Below are 26823 nucleotides of genomic sequence, written 5' to 3' on the forward strand. Positions count from 1 at the left end.
TGTGTGTGTGTGTGTGTGTGTGTGTGTGTGTGTGTGTGTGTGTGTGTAGGGGCATGGACTCCTTCCCAGAATAATATTTTTAAGCACAAAATGAAATACATAAGATTACAAAGGAAACCACTTATATTAAATGAGGGAGAGCTAATTTTGTCAACATAAATGAAAGACATGGGAATTTTAGGAAGCGAAAGTAATTTGAAATATTTACTAAAAAACTAAATATAACTTTACACAATTGTAAAGTATCCAAGACACAGGAAACATATGTCTAATATTTTTGTTATTTTTGTGAGATGAATGAAAAGCTCAAGAGAGTTTCTGGGTAATTAATAACCAATTTATTAATTAGGCTAGCAAATAATCAATAAATTGACAGTCAGTATTCTCTCTCAGTAACCAAAAACAAAACCATGGAGATTCCTGAATGCTTAAATACCTTTAGAAGAGGAGGTGCCCCTGGAAAGTGAAAATCAACCCTGATTTTTGAACAATTAATGAAGAGGTAGGCATATTAATGAGGAAGAAGGTTAAAAGTCTTGAACTCCTCCTACTGAGAATATGACTTGATCATGAGTTTCAGCCACCTCCAGCAATTTGGACAAAGGAATCCATCTCTACACAAATCACTCTGGTTTTCTCCTTCATTAAGCTGGGCCACCCTAAATTCTAATGGAGGGTTCCAAGAACAGAGGCAAGAATTCACCTAGAGCAGATTCTATTTGTAAGGTTTTCTAGTCGGGTGGTGTTCCACCCAAGATCTCAGAGCATGTACCCGGAGGATTTGGGCAATCTTATCTATCAGCAGTGTCCTTCAGAGACTGACTGACCTGCAAGGGCATATCCCTGCAAGGAAATAGAAAGGAAAAAATTCTCAATCTTAATTTAATAATTGCTTATTAATATAATAGAAAATAATAATTTCTCTCAACTGGTTAATTTGCATTTTGACAAGTGGGGCTCTCCGTTCAAGATGAAAACAGTATTGTGTTAACATCCAACAAGAATGGTTAATGAATTGAGCCAGTTCTAAAAAAGAAGATACTACAGAAAAATGATAACTGTCTTCAAATATCTGAAAGCTATCATGAGGAAGTGGGAGGAAATGCTAGAGTCTATACTAAGAGGAGGTACATCTGGGAGTTTACCAAATAGATACTTACTGGCATTTGAGTCTTTGGACTCAACATCAGGGATTGCTTTTTCTATGTAGCCTTAGTGCTAAGTGCTTAGCAGAGTGCTTCACATATAGAAAGCTTTTAATAAAAGGTTTTTCCTTCCTTCCTTCCTTCCTTCCTTCCTTCCTTCCTTCCTTCCTTCCTTTCTTCCTTCCTTCCTTTCTTCCTTCCTTCTTCCCTCTCTCCTTCCTTCCCTCCTTCCTTGTTCATTCATTCTCTTTCACTAGGATATTATTTGGCAAGTGCTTTGCAAACCTTAAGAATCTAAAGGACTATGACTCCAATATTAAGCTTCAAAGAAATGCAGATGTTCAGTTGGGACCTAGTTGAAATGAACTGGAGATATTAGCTTAATATTTCCTAGTGAGAGTCTAGAAAAACTAAATATTTTTCATGCAAAAAGAAAAACCAAACCTTTTCTCCATTCCCAGTATACAGATGTTTGTTCTAGGTTGTAGGGAAGTTTCATTTTATAGATGTCAGAGGTAAGATTTTTATGGTGACTTGTTTATTAGGAGTTCTCTAATAGAGCTAACCATGCCACAAATAAAAGGAAAAATTCAAATATGAGAAATGGGGAATGGTGGATAGAAATATGAATGACTAGCAGTCTGAAGGTAATATAACAGGTCTAAGTGGTAAATAGGACTAGTATAAATCACTTAGGTCACCAAGAAAAAGATCAATAAACTCCTCTTTCCAGGATCGAATTCCTGACATTCTCTCTGAAAAATCTCTGATTATTTATATACAGCATCAATAATTATAATTTAATCTAATTCCAAAAACTACATATCAACATATCTCTAGATGTGTTCAAAGCACTTGGAGAGACTCTGACCCAATGGGATATATCATTTTCTTTCAGTTTTACAAATGGCTATGTAAAGGGGAAAAATGAAAAAGAAAACAAAAACATCTGGACTGCGATGACAGCAGAAAATGAAATAACCTTCTAAGGGTCAATTATGATATATATGTGGACTCTTTAGGGTTCACAGATTAAATGCAAATTAAAACTTTCAAGTGACCTGACTATCTAGAAAACAAGTGGTTATAGCTCTGTATTAGATTGAATTAGAGAAAATTACCTATTCCACCTAATTTAGAGGAAATCCAGATGTAGCCAAAAATTAAATATCTTGGGGAGTTACTGGAGAAAATGCATTAGTTTCTTACATTGGCAAATTTGTGTAAGAACACCAGAATTTATTCCAGAAGACTATGTAACTCTGAGCAAGGCCCTTGACTCTTCTTTTTATAATCTGTAAAATGGAGATAATAATAATACTTGCTTTGTTTGCTTAATGAGAGGAAGTGACATATTATATGAAGGGTCAGCCTTAGATTCCCCTAGGCTACTCTCTAAGACAGAAAATTACTTCGGAGGTAGCTGCAGGAATGATTTCTCAGGTCCAAAAAGAAACAAACAACAACATATAAATCACGTTGTAGTGAGGCCCAAATGAGTTATTTACATAAGGTACTTTTTAAAACAGTGTGGTATATAAATCAAAATGTTTATCGTTATAACAGCCACCAAGATTGGGACAAATTATACACCATATATGATGCAAGGCATTGGTTCTAAACATGTTCAGTTCTTCTCCCAAGAAAGGGATATAGAACTTGGCACCATGAGACATATCATGAAGATCCTGGATGGGTTTCATCTCTAATGTCCAAGTTTTACAAATAAATTTTCCTATGATGTTTGTAACTTTCCCTCTGATCTGAAGGCTCCACTCAGCACACTTATTCAGACATATTTCTAAAAAGTACCAAAGCTCATAGTTGAGAAAAACATTAGGTTTTTGCCATGGTTGTTCACTAGTTTATATTATCATTAATAATACTCAAAGTTTATACAGGGCTTTAATGTTTAAAGTGCTTTCCTTGCAATTAGAATTACTATATAGTCTAATAGAAAGTATATTGCATCTTGGTTTGGGAAAGACTTCCTCTGAAACTTACTAGTTGTTTGACTGTGGAAAAATCATTTAACCTTTCTGAGCCTCAGTTTTCCTACCTGTAAAATGGTGATAATAGGACCTATACTATTTATTTCAGAGTCATAAAGCCTATACAAGACAAAATAGATAAAGCCATTTTTGTAAACAAAGAACAGCATACATAGAAACCGTTATTATTAACAACTCTGTGGGTCAGATAGTGCAAATACTTTTATATCAATTTACAGTGGAGAAGATAGAAGTACAGAGAAGTTAATTGATTTGTCCAGTCAGGAAGTGACAGAATCAAGATTTGAAATAGGTCTTCTAAATTCAGGAAGCCAATAATAGATGAGGAAACAAAAATACCTATGAAGGAGAAAATAATGTCAAACAAAAAGGATCCCTGACTAAAACATTTCTCTTGGAGCTAAAAACAAGTGGAGTGTGTCTGTGGTGAGTATCAACATTTTCTCCAGCAAGTCTCCTAACTTTCAAAGGCAGAGAAAAGGTTTAGAACACTGCAGTACAAAGGTTCTGATGCCAGTAAGTCTCCATTTGGGAAACTCCCAGGTGTGCCTCCTCTTAGTACAAACCTAAGCATTTTCCAGATTTCATAGCCTTTCATTGGCTAGCTAGTCATTTACACAGAACAGCCACATAGTGGACTGCCAACTCTTCCCATTGGGAATTGATGCGATTCTTTTGTTTTAAGGACAATTAAAATTCAGTTGATAGGTCATTTGCTGCCTTATTGATTCAAACCACTCTAAGTTTGTGGTAACTTCTTGGTGGGAGACCTTAAGATCAGGCTATGTGTCATCCTTGATTCCTTACTCAAATCCACCCTTGTGTCCAATCAGTTGTCAAGGCTTATTTCTACTTTTGTAATTTCCCTTGTATATGCCTCCTTCTCTCTTCTGACACCATCACAGTCCTGGTAGGACCCCTTACTACTCCATGCCTAGATTACTGCCCTACCGTAGCTTTTTTGTTCATCTTTCTCCTTAAAGTCTCATCCTCTTCCAGTCTATCTTCCACTCAGCCACCAAAGTGATTTTCCTAAAGGCCACATCTCTCCTATCCTCAACAAACTCCAGTGGCTCCCTATCACCTCCAGGATCAGATATAAAATGCTTTGTTTGTTATTTAAAGCCTTTATAATCCAGCCTTTCAGGTCTTTCTAGTCTTCTTAAACATGACTTGCCTCTTCATACTCTATGAGATAGATATACTGGCCAGCTTGGTTTTCCTTATATTCTAATACTCCACCTTCCAAACTCCATGCTATTATTTCCTTCCTCATTTCTACCTCTTATGTTTCCTGGTCTCTAATACTCAGCTCATATCCTATCTTTGAACAAAAGTCTTGCCTACTAGTGCCTCCCATTAATAGTAATTTTTTGGAGATTATTTTCCTAGACTGACACTTCATGGAAATGCTATAAGGATGGATTAAGATATTTTAAGTTATTTTGTGACTAGGAATCATTAGATCTGTGAGATAGTCTTTCATTCACACGGTATGTATCATGTATGTATATAGATGAATGCTGTTTCTCCCAACAGAATGTGACCTCCATGAAGACAGGGGTCATGTTTTGAACTTCCTTTGTGTCCCCAGCACTTAGCACAGTGCCTGGTGTATTAGTAAGTACTTAATTAATTCTTGTTGACTGACTGACTGACCAATTAATGCAAATGACTACAAAGGGGGTCATATTGTGAGCTTGGAGATGGAACAATAATGTTTTGGCCAATGTAGAATCTTTGGAATACAGATTTTAAATAAGAAGAATTGGTTATTAAATTTATAATGCCAAAGCCCTAGAAGAGACAAATGCTCAGATAGTGCTGATTAAGGCAATTTCTACAAGGACAAAGTGAAATATACAAACTGCATTAATTGTGGCAGTTAGTACTCTGGGATAATAAAGTCCAGTGTGCTCTTTCCTAAGTATTTATCAGAAACTCAGCACACATGTGTAGAAGACACTTGCATACAAATGATTGGAAAGAGTGTCCTTGACTTCTCCTGTGTAGAGACTTCGGATATATCAGGGTTATGGGCTGGAGCGAGAATATATTTTAGGCCAAATGCAAGAATATCTTGATGAGATCATCTAAGAATACTGAGAGCATGTCAAATGGAGCCAAGGAGAATCTTCTCTGTTTGTTTACCTCTGCCTCTGAGCTAAAGCAGAATAGTGGGAGATCAATTAACAAACACAAAAGAGCTAATTTAATATTGAAAATTCATCATTAGGAATGAAACACAAGAATGGTGATCTTATCCATAGAAGATGTTTATTCCTGAAGTTATATCCTGAAGCACTTGAGAGACTTTTCAAAGAAAAGGCAAAACTCCCCATTCATTGCTTTTGACCTCTCTTCCCTCTACGTGAGTAGACAGAGGGACTGGTTTTTGTCTGAACATCCTCAAGGAGTCCTGAGGTAATCTGGGAAGGAAGGATTCTCTGGAGATCTCAAAAACAGCCCATAGAAATATTATGGCACAGATTGGGAGAGAAAATAATCTCCATTTAGCTGAAGAGATAGAGGCACTTCTAGTTGTTGCTTTGCTAGGCAAGTGACAAAGGGTTCTCCAGGAAGTAGTTGGTTATTGTGAGAGAAAATATATTTCTTCTCCTTCTGACTGAAATCTTTGAAGGAGAGCCCAAAGGCATACAGGCAAAAGCTATTGGGTACAAGATAAAGTCAAGTCAGCAACAGAGCATCGCACCCAAGATCCTGAAAAAGACTTGAACAGGCAGGCATTAGTCCTTCACTGATAAGCTGGATTGACAGTCAGGTCTGGTAGAGGAAAGGACCCTTGAAGTGTTACTAAGAGGTTTTGAGTAGTCTCTGTATGTCTCTATGTGAAAGATTTCTCACTTATCATCCATCTGTGTAATTTGGAAAAAAAGAGAGAGACTCTGTATGGCTTAGAAAATTTTCACTTGACACTGAGAAGGAGAGATTGCTGATATCAGAGAAGTGCCAGTCATTCACAACAGCCTGAAACAAGGCTGAGTGAGAGGGTGGGAGTGAGGAGAGGGATGAAGCATTTTGCCACTATGATTCCACAGGGAGAGAGAACTATTAATGAGGCAAAAGACAGATACTGCATTGAAAGAACAATAAGAGGAAAATATCATAAGGAACCCTAGTGAGCTATAACTCAGCAAAGTAGTTTTGAGTGGATGGGACAGAATTCAGTGTTCTTCAAACTCTAGGAGCCTGGGGAATAAAGCCCTGAAAAAAATCAAACCCATTTGCAATAGTGAAAGCATACAGACTATGTGATAAAAAATCGGACATTTTAGCCAGATGCATCACTTTGTCACTGAAGCATGGAGAGTCCAGCTAGATCCTCTTTAAGAGAAAACAGCCACCTCATTGTGGCTGAAAAGCACTCAACTTGGGGCCAACAGCCCTATGTTCTGCTATTTAACAGCTATTGTGACCTTGGAAAGGTCTAAGCCTGGTATCATAATTGATACACCTCATGGCAATGCCATAAGGATGGATTAAGATGTTGGAGTTGTTATTGTTCAATTGTTTCCAACTCTTCACGACCATATTCAGGGTTTTATTGCCAAAAATACTGGAGTGGTTTGCCGTTTCTTTCTCCAGCTCATTTTGCAGATGAGGAAACTGAGGAAAACAGGCTTGAGTGACTTGCCCAAGGTCACACAGCTAGTAAGGGTCTGAGGCAAGCTCTTCCTGACTCCAGGTCCTAAATGTGCTCTCTATCCACTGTACCACCTAGCTGCCTATATCTTAGATTATTTATGTAGATACATGAGGGATCTGTGGTTTTCCTAGTGCAGGAGCTCCTGCATACAACACCAGAGAAATCATCAGATTTCATCAGGGTCACATTGCTATCTTTTGGGAGATTTAGGAAGGGGAATCTGGATCTTGTGATTAAGAAAAAAAAAAAAATATATATATATATATATATATATATGTTTTTTTTTTTTTTTTTTACCAATTTAGGTCTACAACCTGCTCATGGATCTCAAGTCAGAATGGCAGAGAAAGATTTGAACTCAGACCTGCATGATTCTGACAAGTTCTCTACCCAACGAACCTCTCTTTTTTTCATTATGCTCTTCAAGTATGGAAGACATATATTCATCAAAATAAAAAGTCCTTAGGATTGCAATCCTTTCTTATAATTCAGCTTGATATCCTATCTGTGACTCACTAGATAAGTAACAGGCATATAGACAGTAATGACTTGCCTAAAGTCATATTGTTGTTTGTCTTTCATATTAGAAGTGGATGAAATGACATCACAATGGTGGGGTCAAGTCACAGTGTGTTCATCTGTGGCTGATCAGTTCAATGTGGGCTTGGAAGGCTTTGCCACAGGTTAAGAACAAATAGTCTGTTTGAACATTTGGGATGGAGATGTCTCTAGATTTGGGCATCTCATTCCTTTGTGCTACTGTGATTCTGCTTTGCTTATAGAACACAGGACCTTCTTCGATGCAGTTGTACCATGTTGGACAGTCTTGTGTCAATGTATACCATGTCTCACAATTGATACCAAAGTTCTTCTGTATCAGACAAAAAGATTTGAACCTGGGTATTTTTGACTTGGAGGAGCTAGATGGTACAGTAGATAAAGCATTGGGCCAAGATCTGAATTCAAATCTGGCCTCGAACAAATACTAGTTGTGAGACCCTGGGCAAGTCACTTAACCCTGTTTGCCTCAGTTTCCTCATCTGTAAAATAAACTAGAAGAGGAAATAGCAAACTACTCCACTATCTATGCAGAGAAAAACCCAAATGGAAATGGGGTCACAAAAAATTAGACATGACTGAAAAATGATTGAATAACAACAGCAGCATTCTTGACTACCTGCTATGCCAGGAAAATTCTCAATGAAGTATTATATTAAGATTGATCATCATAAAATATAGGCTATAGATTCAGTTATTGGTTATAGCAGCACATTTTCACTTGGTTCTAGTTCATGATTTGACAAACCTCTGTAGCATTTCATATATTCTTTGGGAGACTCTGACAGAGAGATCCTAATATCTTACTCCTAGGCTTTGTCAGTGAAATTGGACAGTAGTAGCTGATAAATCATACTTTGCTTTGATGTTCAGTTTTTTATCTTTCTCTGATTTTAGTGACTGGGTAGTTCAAAAACTAATATGGTGATGTTTTTATTACAGCATGATTTAGCAATTTCTTCTCTATTATGAAACCATTGAAATGTGAAAGTTTTTTTAAAAGACAAATATACCTTATTCAGGATGGAAAATAAGTTTTGAAATATAACCATGCTCATCCTCAGACTGTGGTTGAGTTGTGGGTGAAATGCTAGCTGTGGTTAAGCAATTAGTTTCTTATTTAGAAACAAGTCATTTCAATCTCCTGTCAGATCCTTGCCAAAACGATTTTAACAATGTGAGTTTTGCTCAGAATTTCTGGTGTCATGACTGGAGTGTCTTGAAGCTTTACTGTGAAAGTTTAGCTTCTCATTAAAAAAAGGGAAATTTTAGATACTTGTTCTTTGTCTTCTCTAATGAAGCTTTCTAACTTTCAGTCATCATACATCTGTTATTTTAAGATGCTCTTTTAAAAGGTTGAAAAAAATGAAAGTTAGAATCGGCAACTTTAGTTTTTCTTCCTGTCATCCTCAGAAATAGTAGAGATGTCCTCTCTGCAAAGGGAAAGAAATAAGTTTTCTGGAAGTTATAGTGGTATGCTTAGCATCCCTAGAACCGGGATTGGTTTAGATTCTCTAGAGGGAGCTTCTACTAAGCCTTGCACGGGAAATATTATGATCTTCTTTTTGTTTTTTGTAAAGAATACTTGTTTTCCATGTGAGTACAGATTGTGGCCTTAAGACAAATCATTTCATCTCTCAGGGAGAGGATTCTTCACCTGAATTCTTCATCTTTAAAATAAGGCAGTTGTAATAGATGATTTCTAGGTCCCTTTCCAGGACTAATGTTTTGAGATACCAGCTAGTTTTCAGGGGGCAGATTTATTCTACTTGTAGCATGTTCAGCATGTGAGTTTGAATGCTGTGTGGCCAATGTGTCCTGGGTTTAGGCTTCTTTGTGGTGATGGGAGTTATATATATGGAATTAGCTCCAGGACATAGATCAGAGATATTATATCATGTGGAGGAGAGAAATAATTGTGCCTAAAGCCTATGCATTGATTTTTATATAGAACACCTTGTAATTCTGGCTGGAGACCAGAGGCTAGGCTATTTCCCTTCCTTATTCCTGCTTGAACACCTGTTTGAGAATATTGATTCATGAAATGTTTATATATATATATACATGCAATATTGATCCATGAAATGTTTTATACACATATATGTTATTCAAGAATCTGTGAAATGTTACATATGTCATATATGTAACATTTCACAAATTGATCTATATATGTATTATAAATACATATATTAAAAATAAGCACCTTCCTCTTTTTAACTGGAATAATAGTATATATATATATATATGTGTGTGTGTGTGTGTGTGTATATGTATATCATGACACTTTTCTCCATTATCTCCAGGATCAAATATAAAATCCTCTATTTGGCATCCAAAGTCCTTTACAAACTAGCCCTGCAATACTTTTTCAGCCTTCTTATGCCCTTAACATACCCTGAGATTCAGCAACACTGGCCTCCCTGCTGTTCCTCATACATGATTCTGCATCCACAGACTGTGGACATTTTCACTGGCTGTTAATCATGCCTCCTCATCTCTCCTTCTTGGTTGCCTTCAAGTCTCTGCTAAAATCTCATCTTCTTTGAGAAGCCTTTCTCGGTGTTTAATACTAGTGCCTTCCCTTTGAGGTTAGGTTCAGTTTATTCTATTTAAATATTGCTTATGCCTAGTTGTTTGCATGTTGTTTCCCTCATTAGACTGTGAGGTCCTTGAGAACAGGATCTGTCTTTTCCCTTTTCTTTGTTTCCTTAGAGATTAGCACATTACTGTGTCTGGCACACAGTAGGCACTTAATAAACCTTTATTGGCTGGCTGACTGATGCTTTTAAATTCATAACATGCTTTAGGCTACACATTTTCTGTATTAAAACTTGGACAAGGTTTAGCTAACAAATGACTCAGAAAACAAACCTTATCTATACTTGCTTTTCATTTACCAATTCATTAACAGTATTTCCTGTAATGTTGAATTAAATTCAAAATGCCAACTTGCTCCTTTGTGTGATGAAATATATGACATGAAGTATTTACAAAGCTGGAAAGTTGCAATCTGTGCTGATCTTTGTTATCTGTGGGTTCTCAGTAAGTGGAAATATAATAAGATCTCATACATCTGTGCAGAGTAAAGGTCTCCATATTTTTTAGAATAAAATGAGTCATTATAATCAGAAAATGTACAGAGAATTGAATGAACATGAATGCTATGATATATGATGAATAATAAATATGTTGATATAAAATATATCTTATATAAATGTATATGTACACATATACAATATTCACAATGCATATGTATATATACACATATGTGTGTATCTTTCACTTACGAAAAACAAAGCTTTGTATACTGCTAAGGTGAAGTGTATATATGTATATATGTATGTGTGTGAGAAAGGGGGATATGGGTATGAAGAGAGGGAGAAGATATTAGTGCACAATGAATTAAGACCAGCACTATAGCCAATAGGGAAATATCAGATGTAAACCTAATGGGAATTAGAAGGCTTCCTCAAATAGGTTGAGGGAGGTTAAATAATCTGACTCCCACAAAACACAGTTTTTTGATTTCACATAAGTGTTAATGTCATTTAATATTTCTTTTACATATAATGAATATCTTAAATTGCAATTAAATCTCTGTTTGGATACTTTTATGAGACCCCAATTGTCTGGATACAATAAGGAGATTCTTTTTTGAATCAGGTAGAATTAGCAGAATGTTATCACCAATTTTTCACCTCCTCAAACATAGATATAAATGGGCACTATGCTTTCTCCCTCTGCACTAATCACACCCAACTGGAAATGGAGATGATGATATCCTCAGCGTTTTCTCCATTCTTGCCACACAATGAAGTTTGGAAGCTGATGGAACAGGAAGAATGAAGCCAGGAAACTAGTCCTTGACTTGACAAAGATGGATGGGCAAATAAAGTCCAAACTGGTCCCTCGACTCCCTTCTAGGGTAAAGTTTTTCTTGGTAAAAATAGACATTATTGAACCCAAATTCTGTAACAGAGGCTGTCGTGTTTTTCACCAAACAATAAGACTCAGGGTCTCTGAATGAAGATATTTATTTAATTCAAGGTCTAATTTCACTTGGTTTGAAAACCAGTGATCTTTGGGGCTACTGTCTATACAAACTTAAGCTCCATATCACTACTACTATAACTCAAGTCAACATTTGATTTAAATAGGAGCTGCCCATGTGTCAATATTTTATTATAGTTAATTACCTGTAACTGGAGTAAAGAATGGAGAGTGTATTGGTGAAGCTTTCTGAATTTAGTCAGTTCATTTACATATCCCTAGTCAATTGGAAGAAATGAACCTTTCCTACTGCACTGTGCATATCAGTCTGCCTCTATGACTATTTTATTTACTTATCAATGTATATATCAATGCATGTATCTCTCTAGGAATCTATGTATGAATCTATGTATACACATATAATGTAGCTATTATAATGTATGTATATGCATATATACCTACATACATGTACATACCGTGTTTCTCTGATAATAAGACACTGTCTTATTAATTTTTTGGACAGAAAAATACCAGAGGGCTTATTTTCAGGGGAGGGCTTATTTTAATGAACATTGACAGCAATTTTAATAAACAGGTAAATGTGAACAAAAAAATGTACCTTTATTCAATAATGAATTCAATAAAGAACAGGATGACTCGCTCACTGCTGCAGCTCTGATTGGATGCAGCTCGGAGCGCAGCGTGCGTTTGACGGGGGTGGGGGGATGGTGTATACAGAGGGTACCGTAATGTAGCGTGTAGCGCAGGGGATCACCTTCACTACAGTAGCAATCTCAATAGGGCTTATTTTCGGGGGAGGGCTTATTTTAGAGGAATCTTACACAGTAAGGGGAGGGCTTATGTTCGGGATAGGTCTTATTATCGGGGAAACACGGTATATATTTAGAGTGTGTGTGTGTTCTCCTTCCCTTCCTCTCTCCCTACCCCCCATCCGCATAGAAGCATCTTGTTGTTGTTGTTGTGCTTGTCTTCCATTCTTGAAGAGAACTATGACATCAGGGACATGATGATATGACTTGCAATTAGCTTTACTTTGAGTGAGGGAGGACTGTGCAAGGGCACCAGCCTCATTTTCTTCTCCAAAACCATCTGGGTCCAGTGGCCAGACTGATGGTGGCCCAGGATGCAATGGGAGACTGTGGCCCTTTTAAGCTAAGGTCTTTTCAGGTTCTCACTGTGAGTGAGGTAATGCCCATTCATTGAATAGGCTTCTTTAAGAAATGAGTCAAGGGATGGCCCCTTTAATAAAAAAAAAATTGAACCGGGAGGGGAAGAACCTTAGGGTTGCTGACCAAAAGAGAAGCAGTTACTCCAAGTGAGGAGGGCAGGGATGTATGTTGTCCAATCTCTGAGCTCCAAAATGAATAGAGTTTAAGACTTAAAAAGAAATCTAGCCAGTAAACCCCAAGTTAGTTCAGTGGCAAAAATAACATGGAACTGGGAGTTTGGAAATCTGGAACCTAGTTCTTACTGTCACTACTTAGCTATTTGGCCTGAGACAAACCATTGAATTTCTCTGCACTTCAGTCTGCAGTAGATCTCTAAGACCTCTTTCACCTCTAAACCCTCTGGTTCAGTTTTCCAAAGCGGAAGAGACCTAAAGTCTGATATTCACTTTCTATACATCGGAGGATTCTACATTGCCTCAGATACTTTGTAATTGAGGTCAAACCCAAATTCAGCACAAACAGTCACAGTGGGAAGTAGGCATAGAAAATAATTTCTGACGGGGTGGCCAGGTAGCACAGCCAGTAAGAGCACTGGCTCCAGTGTTGGGATGACCTGCAGATCAAATCCCAGGCTCAGACACTCAGCACCACATCCAGAAATAACTGGCCGTATAACCTTGAGCAAGTTACTTAACCCCGATTGCTTAAAAAAAAAAAAAAAAAAGAAAATAATTTCTGAATCCCAGCTAATGGTCTACTTATTCCAATCATATTTGACATCAAACACATACACACACACACACACACAAGATAGTTTTAACCCTTTGAAATTACTTGTAACATTTATTCTTTATGGAACCATGCATTGTTTCTGTTATAACCACCTTATGGATAGACTAAAGCCCTGTTAGACTGAGTTCTGCTATTCCTTGGAGAAGTTAATAGGAGAATGAGAATTGGTCTTAAGGGATCTATTCAAGTCAGAGATGCACATGGCTTTCCTTGTATCCTTAGTAAAATGCTAGGTCAATGTCTGAAGATTTCTCAAGGCCAGAAAGGGCTATTGCTAGAAAAATTTCCTAGAAGGCTTATTTTAGTTTGTTTTGTTTCTTCTTTCAGCCATCATTCACTCATTACTGGGTCATTAACATATTGCCAAAATGGCTTTATTATGAACCAACATTCTAGGGCCAATGGAAACAAGTAGGAAGAAGTTACAATTGACTAAAGTTACTGATGCAAAACTTTAACATTGAGAAGTAAACCAGTTCCTGATTAACTATAGGATAAGGATTGCCCGAAGAGTTTACATCCACAACTTCAAAGTCTCATTTTAGGTATTGACTTCAGGCTTCTGTCCTCTAAGCCTTTTCAATAAGCGCTGTTATATTCAATCTGGAGGCTGTAATTTTGTCCTCACTCACTAGCCCTGGAGTCAGGAAGACCTGGGCTTGAATTTTACCTCATCAGAAACTTATCTGAAATAAGTTACTTAATTTCTCCCAGTCTCAATTTCCTTAACTGTAAAATAGGAACAATAATATTTGTCATATGTGTCTCTCAGGATTGTTGTGAGCCTCAGATGAAATAATGTGCCTTGAAAACTTTAAAGGGCTATTCAAATATCAGCTATCTAATTGCTAAATCTTGTTTCTTTATATCATCTCTCCAATTTGTTCTATTTTTTGCACACTACCTTTTTTTTTTGCATAGATGATTGAAATACCTTCCTATTTGGACTACCAACCTTAAACTTCATTCTTCCCTAACCTAATTCTCCACAAAACCAACAAAGTAATTTTCCTAAAGTGCAGGTTTGACCATGTCACCCACTCACTTAAATAAATGCCAATGGCATCTTATTCTTTCTGGAATCAAGTATAAAATCTGTCTTTGGCATCTAAGGCTTTATATTATCTTTTTCCAACCTACTTTTCTAGTTTTTTTACATATTTCTCTCCTCCATAAACTCCATGGTCCAGAAAAATTGGCATACTTGCTCTTCTGCAATGTGATGTTCCCTCTAAGGGTCTTTCTTTGACTCTCTCTCATAGCTAGAATGTACCCCTTTTCATTTACACCTCTGGGAATCTTTGGGTTTCCTCTAAGATTTACATAAAGAACCACCTTCTGCCTGAAATCTTTTCCTGATCTTCCTAGGTACTACTGTTCTTCCTGCCAAAATTATCTTGAATTCATTTTGTGTATATTTCCCATATCCTTATGTGTGTACATATCCACTCCCTGATTAAAAATGTAAATTATTTGATAGCAGAAAATCTTCAACTTTTGCCTGTGCATCCCCAATGCTTAGCACAGTGCCTAGCAGTTAGTAGGTACTTAATAAATTCATGTTGATTAATTGATTATAATGCAATATGGTCAAGAGTCAACACTTATTATGTGGCCAATATTGTGCCATTAATACAGATGTGAACAGGAATCTATAAAGATTTCGAAAATGGTAGGAAGAAAAAAATAGAAACAAAGCATTCAGAAAATAACCAGGCCTTTAATCACTGTTAGGTAGCATAGGGGGATGTTCCTTGGAATAAGAAAAAGCTTCTTTCCACCCTATTTACATAAAAAACTCAAGGCATAGGATACAAACCCTGAATATGTCTCGACTCTTGCCCTGATAAATATTTCTCTACAAAATGATTTTGGGAAAAGGAGTAAATGTGTCCCATGAGAAATGAGCAAAGCTGAGTCATGGAACAAGCCACAGAAAACAATGAAGCTCATGTTTCCATCATCCCACCATCAACCAAAATATGTGGGCTGGTGAGAACAAAAGGAGAAACAAATCTGGACATAGTCAAACTTCTGTGAAGATCCTATGAAGGAGAGGCAGTAGGGCCCAATGGGAAGAGCACTGGACTTGGAATCCAAAGACCTAGGTTTGAGTTCTAGTACTTATTGGCTTTGTGTTTTTTAGTAAAGGGGGCAATCTCTCTAAGCCTCACTTTTCTCATCCAGAAGATAATGATACTTCTCTCACACGGTTGTTTTGAGGAAGCACCAAATGTAGTAGGTAATTAAAACACAATGTTCCCAAGTATATGATGTTAAAAAGATTGAACTTGTCACTCACAGCCACATCCTCCTAAATCCAGAAGCATCAGTGGCATTTTCAATGGGGAAGATAGCAATGCATATTGGGGAGTATGTCCACGAACACAGACTCATTACCGGCTAACTCTGGCCAAATGAACTCCTAAGAATAAGTGGCTAATTTTGAAGAAAGTCTATTACAGTAGCGACTCAACACTTTCACAAGGATCCCAAGAGCTAATTGAGATTCCACCCTAGGAGGACTAGGCCAACTGATGTTCATTCAATTCAACAAGCATTTATTGAGAGCCTAGCATGTACCATGCATAGATGAAAAAATGATAGCTCCTGACCTCAAAGTGATTATATTCTACTGGGGGAAACAACATGTACATGAGTAAGAATATTATATGTCAAGATATATAAAGACCCAAAACAATTTTGGGAGTGGGATGGGGGGAGAGAATCACAAATAAGCAGGTGGATCAGAAAAGGTCTTCTGTAGAAGTTGATATCTGAGCTATTCTTTGATAGGAACTAGTGTTTGATGAGGTGGTGGGGAGGAGAAGATTCCAGGTCAGCTTGTACAAAGGTGAGAGATGAAGTGTCCTGCTCAGGGAAAAGCAATGAGGCCAACTTGGCAGGAATACAGAGTGCATGACTAGGATTAGTTTGGTCAATCTGGAAAAAAAAATATGCTGGAACTAGGGCTTTAAATGTCAGACATAAGAGTAAGTATTTTATTCTGAAAAGAACCTTGGAAGCTCCTGGATCGGGAGAGTGACATGGTTATACCAGCAGCTGAAGAATTGAAAATTTACAAATGGGAATTCACAAAGTTAAAAATGTATTTAAATCCTTTAAAAAAGCTCTGACCTACTGCTTAGTTTATGAATATATTTTTTCCTGTGTTTTTTTGAAAATAAAAAAGAGACCCAACATAAAAATTAACACCCAGTATTTCATTTTAATTAACATTGAATCCAATACATTAAACTACTCACAAGGCAACAGGTCAAAATAGAGGAGCCTAAATATGCCCAGGGATTATTCTTTTTAAAATTGCTGTGCACAAAATTCTGGAGAGTTATCTCATTACTTTGACATCTATGCAAAGACAGGGGACTCAGTGACAAAGACTCTTAGCTAAGAATGCTTATTTATGGATCCTGATGGGACATCTGAGCTTTAGAGGGGCTACAGTTAGAACTCAGTATCAATTATTTTGAAGCGAAATAAAAAGGATGATGCCATTCTTGAAATGAAGTAGGGACCATCTAAATGTCAAATCACAGAGGAGAAAAACTGGCATAAATGGCCATCCACTGCTAGTTTGTTTCTTTAAGTCAGATCAATAAACATTTATTAGAAATCTACTATTATCCAGGCAAAAAGAAAAACAAAATATAGCCCCTGCCCTTAAGGAATGCACAGTCTAAAGGGGGGAAATAATCCCTAAAAGGAATGTGGGTGGGGAGTGAATGGGCAATGAAGCTTTCTTTTTCACAAATCAACTTTGTCAAACAAGTGTTTTTTGCTCCATGAAACTTCCTATGTTGTTTCCATTGGCTGGAATGAATCGATGAATAAGTGAAAAAACATTTATCAAGTGCTTACTCTGTGCCAAACACTGGAATCCTGAAACTCCTTTAGACAAACTCTACTGACCATTTGCTATATAACTTCTAGCCCTCCAATTCAACAAATTTATTTTTCATTGACTTCTTGTAAAGCTGAGCTCTGTCTTTCATTTCTCAGTCTCCCATATAAAACACTCTAGTCCTAACACTTTTGCAAAAATCCTTTTTGTTACCTTTACCTGGTTTGTATATAGCGCATGGTGAGCCTGTCCTTTTAGTCAGTAAGTCAATAAGCATTTATAAAGATTATGTGGCAGGCACTCTGCTATGCACTTTCTTTTCCTCAAAGTCTTCCAACCCATCAACACTGTAGGAGACTTTTGTAGTGGAAAGTGCAGAACTTAAAAGTTAGAGGAGATTTGGGTTCAAATTTTGCAACCATAACTTCCTAGTTATATGAGCATAGGTGATTTCACTTCATGCTTCTGAGTCCTGATTTCCTCATGTAAAATAGAGATACCTTATATTCGTTTCTTTATAACAGTTAGGGTGATTCATTGAAGATGGGTATACAAACACTATGTAAATCTTTAAGACCTGTATAAATTTTAGCTATTGTTTCCAAAAAGGTATGGAATCACTAATCCTCAAATTAGTGTATATCTTGGCTCCTGTTTAATTATTGAGTTTTAGAGTTGGGCAGGATCTTAGAGTCTAGTCCCTATACCTTTGTTATAGATAAGGTACTTGAGACCCTGAGAAGTTAAGTGACTTGCTCAAGGTCACAAAGCTAGTTACTAGGAGAATTGGGATTGGAACCTACATTTCTCAGTTTCCTGTGATAATACTCTTTCCATTTCTTTTTGTATGCCCAGAATTTAGAATAGTGCCTGGCACATAGTAGGTGCTTAATAAATATTTATTAATTGATTGATTATGCTATATTGGCTCATTGATTGTTTCCATTTCTATTTTTAATGTCTCTCTCCTCTCTTTTGTCAAAGCTTCTGAGAAATCTGCTTTAATATTAAGGATTAAAGGAACATTGGTCATGGATTTTGAGCTAGAAGGGAACTTTAAGACCCTGTAGTCCATCCCTCTCATTTTACATCAGAGGGAAAAACAAAACCAAACCTAGAAAGATTAAATACTTTGTCCAAGGTCATTCAAATGGAAAGTGATGTAGGTCCTCTGACTCCAAAATCAGGGCTTTGCCACTGAGTGGGCTTCCTCCTCAAACTAAATAAAAATAAATCACTACCTGATGCATCTTCCTCATCTTCCAATTTATATATCCTTTCCAGCACTTGCATTTTATTTCAGCATTCAAGAAACATGTTTTAAGCACCTACTATGTACAAAGGAATGAAATCATCCACACTCACAAGGATCTTACTGGTTAGATTCATATATACAAACAACTATAGTATAGAAAGTACTGTGATTATGGCACCAGAGATACATAAAAACTCATGAAAGTTTAGAGGCATGAGAAAGAACTTCTGCCTGGGGAACAACAGGAAATATTTCTTGGGCAAAGTGGCATTGTATTTTGGCCTTGGAGTCTTGGTAAGATTTCAATAGGTGGAAATGAGGAAGGAAGTATTCCTGGGGTTTGCAGAGGTAGAGCCATGTAAGGGGAAAAGGCAAAGATGTAGTTAGAAATGATAAGTAGCCAACTGGGCTGAAGCATAAACTATGTAAAGGCTAGTAGAATGAGATAAAGTTGAAAAGGTAGGCTGGTGTTGGATTACGGAAGGTCTTGAATGACAAGCTAAAGGGCTTGAATTTTATTCATAGGCAACAGGGAGTCATTGAAGGTTTATAGGCAGGGGAGTGATATGGTCAGGTCTGTGCATTAAGAAGATTAATCTGGAAACCATTGGTGTGCAAGATGGATTACAGGGGTGATGGCTGGAGTCAGAGAGCTGAGTTAGAAGACTATTGGAACTGTCAATGTGAGAGATAATGAGGTCCTGAACTAGAATGATGACAATGAAGATGGAAGGGAGGGGTAAATGAGAAGGGGCAAGATTGGAGACGGTGTAGGTAGAATTAAGAAGATTGAAGACACTGGGGGAAAAGAAGAAATCGCCATCCTGTCTCATACACAAATCACCATACCAGTCACTTCCAAATGTCAATTTCACAATGCAGGCTAAAATATAGACAACATACAGCTACTCTTTTGAGGGGGGGTGGGAAAGAGGGGGTGTGTATATGTAGGGATTGAAAAAAAAGTGACCAAACATGACTAAGGTTATACCTGAGTAATTATGAGCATAGTAGTGCAATTAATTGAAATATGGAAGTTAAGAGGAAGGATATGTTTTAGATCAGAAGGTTCATTTTGGACATGTTAAAGTTGAAGCACCCTGGTAGATCAAAGGAGGCATGTAAGACTGTCTAGTAAATAATTGGGGAAATACACAAATAACTAAACCATCATCCTTGGACTTTGTGGATTTAATAACTTGGTGAAATAAAGCCAGTGGATATTTTTCATCTCATATACCTTACCATCCTATCCCATTTCCTGCAAATACTGAAATCAATATTTGAGAGAAAAGTATGACTTTAATACAACATAAAGTGTGTGTATCTGTGTGTCTCTGTGTGTGAAGCATGCTTATTTATACAACCACAAACCCCAAAAGCATGCAGATGGAAAGCAAGGGGGAAATCTTTAGCAATTCAAAACATTATGAATCTTGCAACATTATAAATTGTGTGCAGATCTCTTTCTTTGACCCACAGTGGGGTGAAGCAACAAAAGTCAATGCACCTTGAGAAAAGCAATATCTGATCCAAAAAGTACTTCTGAAATAAAACAAAGGCCTGTAAGAAGATGGATTGGGAAAGACAGTCTTCAGCCATTGACAACCCATGGGAGCCAATGTAGAAAGTCACTCTTAAATGAAGACTGACTCTGCAACTTGGCAGAAATGGAAATAGGAAAGCCAGACACAGCTCCATTTAAAATGACTGATAATGTGTGGCACCCAGATTTATGAAGAAAGACATGAGAATATAGGGGAATAATATTGAAAAGGACTAAGCTTTGGCAAAATAATATTCTGAAAATATTCCCACCCCCATCTCCATTATATATTTCCTTGTAAATGAAACTCAGGATAAGGAGACCATGAGTGCATACATTTCATAATTCCAAAAATTGTAAAAATGAATTATAATTTATGCATTTTTATTTTTAAAAAGCATTACACTCTTACTTTTCTCAGCCACACTTCAAAGAAAGATGACAGGATGTGCTAGACACTGACCTTTATTTTAATATGACATTACTAGAACACAGGAGAAGTTGGAGCTTTCAAAAAGGTAGAGCCATTTATCAATTTTCCCAGACTCCTATTAGTAAGTTGTGGGAAAAAGATTCTTTATTAGAAGTTTAAAAAGCAGCATATCATCCTCTTCAAAAGGTGACACAGGCCAATTTTCATTTGACTGCTTGTGATGAGCAAAAATTGAAAATGAGTGGGCTTATATATCTTTGGCAACATTGTAGGTAAAGATTTTTTTGGGTGGTGTTGAGTAATCATTGTATTTTAGGGCTCTCCAAGGGATTGGAATGTGGAGAGAGGGTCAGAGTTGAAAGAATTACAGAGGACCTAAGAGCTCCAGGACCATGCCTTGTAAATCGCAGGAGTAGATGTCCTTTTGTACCCTTCTCCAAGTGCTTCTGGGATTTCTTGACATGAAGAAGTTAACAAATGACAATAGAATATAAGCCATTTCAAGGTGAACCATTTGGAAGTCTAAAGTATTCTTACAACATTGTCTATCATTACATGGCCTCAGTTAACAATGCAGGCTTACTGGCAGCAGCCTCCTACCTGTTCTCTCTCATATTCCCAGTTCCATTTATTGCCCCGAATCCTCACTGAATCAGTCTGGAACAAAACCACTAGGATAATCTTTCTCAAACATTATTTTCACCATGTCTCTTTCCTGACCAAACCCACATTGACTCCTTACTACTATTCCAGTCAAAGATGAGCTTCTCAGTCTATCTGTCTTGGTCTTCTGTTCAAGCTTTCTTTTTTTCTGCCCCTCTGTCACCTGATCACACTCCATTTACCTAGACATTATTCTAGCAACCTTTTCATGTTGGTCAGTGTGGTCTTCTTACTGTTTATCACCTTGTACTCACATTCCCTGAATATTATTTGCTCCTATGTCTGTTCTTTTGTTCAAGCTGTTTACTCTTCAAGGTGCAGTTCTCTTTTCTCTTCACCAATCTATTTCCACAATTTATTGAGGACCAGGACCAATTCATTTCTTTCCCAAAATCTTCCCCACTTACCAAGCTGCAAAGTTATCACATTGATCACTTTCCTCCTACTTTCTATTTCACTAGCACTTACTTCAGTATTAAATTGCAATACACTTATTTTTGGTCAGTTATTGTATCACATTTATATGTTTCCAAATCCCAAATGGATTACTATTTCTGCAAGAATGAAAGCTTTGTCTTTTATTTATGATTGTAAGCTCCTTGAAGGCAAGAACTACATCTTTGCACCTCTCTTAGTGACTAGCACAGTGCATTTCACATTCATATCCTTTTCTTTTGATTAATGTATTCTTTAAGATAATGCAACACATAATACAATGCTTCAAATGGAGTAGGAATAAATACTTGCTGGATCAATAAATAAATTACATAAGATAATTCTCTCATTATAACATGCAAAACCTGAAATGTGATAATTCTCTTTTTCCCCTCAAAGTGAGCTAGCAGAGTTCTGAATAATTGTATTCATACTATATATGACTTTTCACTATTTTCTACTGTTAAAAAAAACCTTTTAACTAATCTTATGGTTTTGGTGACAGAGGAAAAAAATTGTATATAATCAGTTAAGGACTCTGTTGGAATGATTGAAACTTGCAGATGACATTAAAATGTTAAGTGCCATAAAATTTTGAAATCAAGATTTATATCAACCAGTAGTGGAGCCTTAAGAGGCAGGGGCTCCTTCCATTTTTGTAATTTTTATTATTAAGGAATTTGGTATGAAGTTTGAACATAGAAGAATTTAGAGTTGATTAAAAGACTGTAGAAACACACTATTGAAGAAAATGATACTTTTGACTGTATAATTGCTTAAAATGCAATATTTTAGATTAGACTAATTTTGTAACTTTGAGCCTCTAATATCACTCCTCTGGGCTTAATCATTTGTAAAATTAAGAATTTGGACAATGTGATCTCTAAAGATTAAGATTTCAGATTTAAGATTAAGGATCTTTATTATTTCAGATATAAGAATGGTTTCTGGTCCACTTATCCCACTCCCTCTCCCAATTTTATAAGAACTTCAAAAGTATTAAGGACCTTTGACCTCCAAATCAATACCTTCTTTTCCTTATGTTTTGTAGTATGGTGCAGTGGACAAACCATTGGGACTTGGAGTTAGGAAGACTTGGGTTCAAATCCTGCCTTAAAGATTGTGACTATGGGCACTTAATCTCTCTGTGTCTCTGGTTCTTTACATATAAAGTGAGAGGGTTGGACTCAAAAGCTTTTAAGGCCCAAATATCTTGATATTTATGATTGAAATATATTATATTATAAATTAAATCTCAGAAATATAGGTTGTGTGTGTTTTGGGCAAGAGTAAGATAAAGTAGAAGTGGTCTGTCCAATGCTACATAATGTTGCTGTGAAAATAGCTACCCAGACGGTAGATGTTGACCTGCAGAGAAATATGTGACTCAAAAATTATGTCTAGAATCATATTATGTTTTCATTGCTTTTACTTCATTCCCACAAACTTAAAAATGAGTACTAGATGGCAACCTCTGCTTATAGTTTGTAAATATCCTAGTACTTAGGTGGCTAATAAGGAGAAAGATGTGATTACCTAGAGTTTAATAGCAAAGTCATATTTGTATTAGAATTATTTTCACTGAAATTATATGCTAGAGACACTAATATTTGGTGAATTCTTACTTCAATTAAAAGTCATCATTATTATATCTTTCCATGTTTTTGGAATGACAATTTGCATATTTTATTTGACCAAGGCAATGGGATGGTCACAAAATACTCTACAAATGACTAGATCATCAATCTGAACTCATACTTGGCTTGTGGAAAACAGTATTCATGCACGGAAATGGACTGAGTGAAATGAATACATAGTTAATGCAGCAGCAGCGTGCCCCCTTCTCCCTTGCCTATGGGCAAGGTGATTTTATTAATTGGGTGATGGCTTTGGGCATCATTTGACACTAGAGATCTTTTTTCTTTAAGCATAAAGGACAAAACATTCTTCCCTCCAATATTGAAAGAAAAGTCCTGCAATAACAAGTTAGCTCTCTTCTAGCTACTGGTAAAGTTCTGAGAGTCTTGTAACAGAATTCATATATTGAATGAAAACTGGCCCTTTGGTAGCAAACCATCAGAATATCAAACACTTGTGGTCATACACTGCCATTACATTCATGAAAGATATCTTTTTGATGCTCTCAGTTAAATATTTAAGTTTTAGACCTGACTTGTAAGACATCTTTATTACAACTAGCTATGGGAGAAAAGACAATTCAATGCAAGGAATGACAGTGTTTGTAATTTTTGACAATAGGGATTAGGAGTCAAGAAAACAATGGGTTAATGGGACTAATCAACAAAAAAAAATACAATCTGGATTTTAGGTGTTTTCCTGCCTGAAGAGGATCATTTAATACTCAAGACTTTCTTTAGTGGGCCAGAACATGAGAAAATGTGGCATACTTGCCATAAGGACTAATTCTTATGGTTTAAAATAAATTAATTTTTGTTTTATGGATTCAGGACTGCACATCTGTTTGTAGAACTTACCTTTACACACTAACTATAGAGACTAAGTAGAAAGTACTTCATATATTGGTTGAGTAGAGTAAAGCTTTTTTTTTGGTACACAGAATATTTTTATGCTAATCTAATAAAGATGTGGTCTATAAACAAACTTCCTTCTTTCTTCACCAAATTGTTATGTAAATGTGCCTTAATACATATTTAAACCCTTTGTAGAAATAATTTGGCTGTTACCACATTGCAGCTATTAAATAAGCCTATCTGAAATTTTTATAGATCAACAGATGAATTCACTGTCATTTGGATCACAAATAGTTGCATCCTAAATGGAATCACATTTCTTGATCTAACGGAGAATATTTTGGCATAACAATAACTTTCATGTACCAATATGGAAAATAATTTGAGTGATATGTTAGTATTGAATAAATATGGAGGGTAGCTCATACCTTAAATTCCTCCAAGATTTTGTAACTTTTCCCATGATATTCACAAAAGTTTTTCACTTCTTTGCACTCAGGACAGCATCCATTGTGTTCCACTTTAGTACATTTTGGGTGAATTTTAGGGCATTCTGGTTGGTCACAAACAGGTCCATCCAGAGCACAGACACATGGACAGTTGGAATGCCCTGGGAAAAAACGTTCTCCCAATTTGTATACAAAGCCGCTGTCATCCACACACCCTTTCCCTCGATAGTCATCAAAGATCAGATTGTCATTACTCGAGGCCTGGTCACCTTCATCAGCAGGGTAGTCTTCATGATTGATGGCAGCTGGGGTGACCAAACCAGAGATTACCAACAGAAGTATGCAGGCTTCATGAATAGGAAGAGCCATCCCCCTCCTCAAAGACTTCTGCATATGGTCCTAATATTAAATATACCCAGCTGCTTCCATGGGAATGCCGGAGGGGTAGGCTGAAAACAAATATTTAAAGAGAATAATTTGACATATTAAAAGATAATATAGTCAATTAAGGCCATGTTCTCAACCTGTTTATTGGGATTGATCTAATATCTTTAAAATCCCAAGTAAAAGGAGTTCAAGCAAGTATCTACTCTTCAGTTTGAGGTATAGAGAGTAAATCTTTGGCAATATATTAACTAAAATTGATCCCTTCAGGAATTATTTTACCCAGGAAATTTCAGTTCAGGTTTAGCACCTGGATTTCATATATTACTTTGACTAAGATAGAGAGATTTGTTTCCTAAGCCATGAAGAGATGAAATGATTTGCCTCTGATTAGTTACAAGTAGTTCAAAAGAATTTCAATGCACAGTCTCTATTATCCTTAAACCTTGGCTCTTTCCACTGATGGAATTCAGATATTAAATAACTCAATGTACTGCAATTGAGATATTGGTGTGAGAAACCTAAATCAGAAAGTAATGGAGGAAAAACTACTAGTTGAATGTAAGTTTTAATTGTGTTAGAGGTTGTAGAAAAGGCCACTGAGCATCCTTTCTTTATGCTTACAAACAAGGCTTTACAGTATCCTGAGAACAGGTTTATAGCAATAGACATGTGTCTGGGTTGTAAAAAGTAATCAGCAGTGAAACTCACACTTCTATTCCACATAGGAAAAGCAAAGAAAAAGGGAAACAGGGAAAACATGTCTTTAAAAGACTTGCTAAAATGCATTGTGTATATTGCTGACTATGTCTTTATCTCCTTCAGAAGCTAAGCTTCTAGAGGGCAGGAGAGATGCTCTCTGAACATTATACACAAATGTCTAGAACATGATTTGCATTTAGTAAGTTTATTATTAAAAACTCAATGCAAATGGATATATCCAGTTAATCTTCTCTGGATACATGACTTTTCCCAAATAGATTTTAAAATCTTGGGTTTGTATTATTTATACAAATGAGCACATAAATTGATTTTATTAAGGTTTTTGAAGACTTCAATGAAATAATTCTCATCATAATAAAAATATCTTATTAAATTAGTGACATTGACCTTTCAGACATAAAGTAATATTGATATTAACTAGTGTCTGGAGTACTGAGGATAGCTCATACTTTAATGTTCATATTTAGTAACTCACAAAAAGTCATAGGGACATAGGGAAAACCTTACCCTCCATCAAGGAAGTAATATACAAGGAAGAGACTTGTCATATAATGCATTTGCCAGTTTCATCGTATGTGCAGATGGTATGAAGAATATAAATAGTACATTTTTTAGTCTCTTTGTATCATTCATGTTTGAATTTACTTTCCAAATCATAACCAAAAAAAATGATAACCTACTTTCATCCAGCCTGAAATGTGCAATGAATACTTAAAAAATAAAAATGCATTTTATGAAACTTTTGAATAGGTATTATGTTAAGTTATACATTTTTAGTGAAGTATGCAGATTCTGGCAATAGTAAAATGGAAGGTAATATATTTACTCCCCCTTCCTGAGGGGGATATGTTCTCTAATATTGGGATTCTTTGTGAATAAAGATAAAGGAGGTGAATCTCCTTTAAAATATGTAAAAAAAATAATGAGTCATGACAGAACAGGAAGATGCAAAGCTATAATCTTACTAGAGAAGCTTTAAGAGCCTATTGACAAAGCAATTTTTCCCTAAATGATTAATAGTGGTACCAAACATTATACAAGCCTTTGAAAAACATAAACCTATTTTACTAACTGCAGAATGAATTGACAGATCCACCACATTTTTAGAAAGTTTAACTTTGAGAAAAAGGAGCTATTGTGCTTCCCTGTAGCATTCCTCTAGTAAATCTGTAGCAACATACATGATAAGCCATGTCAAATTCACACAGAATTCTGCTATAAAAAGAC

At 36.3% G+C, this 26823-nt stretch overlaps 1 protein-coding gene across 1 annotated transcript in view; it reads right to left on the bottom strand.

Moving 5' to 3' along the window:
* VWC2L (von Willebrand factor C domain containing 2 like) overlaps positions 1-24923 on the bottom strand; it is a 173483-nt gene extending 148560 nt beyond the window's left edge. Inside the window, exon 1 of the mRNA XM_069075102.1 lies at positions 24469-24923. Within this exon, the coding sequence (XP_068931203.1) occupies positions 24469-24882 (414 nt within the window). The 5' untranslated portion in view covers positions 24883-24923. The remainder of the gene's footprint in view (positions 1-24468) is intronic.
* Between the last annotated feature and the right edge of the window lie 1900 nt (positions 24924-26823).

Source organism: Petaurus breviceps, unplaced genomic scaffold, assembly GCF_028583685.1.
Source record: "Petaurus breviceps papuanus isolate PSGF00001 unplaced genomic scaffold, PetGlider_PUasm1.0 90903, whole genome shotgun sequence".
NCBI classification, from domain to species: Eukaryota; Metazoa; Chordata; class Mammalia; order Diprotodontia; family Petauridae; genus Petaurus; species Petaurus breviceps.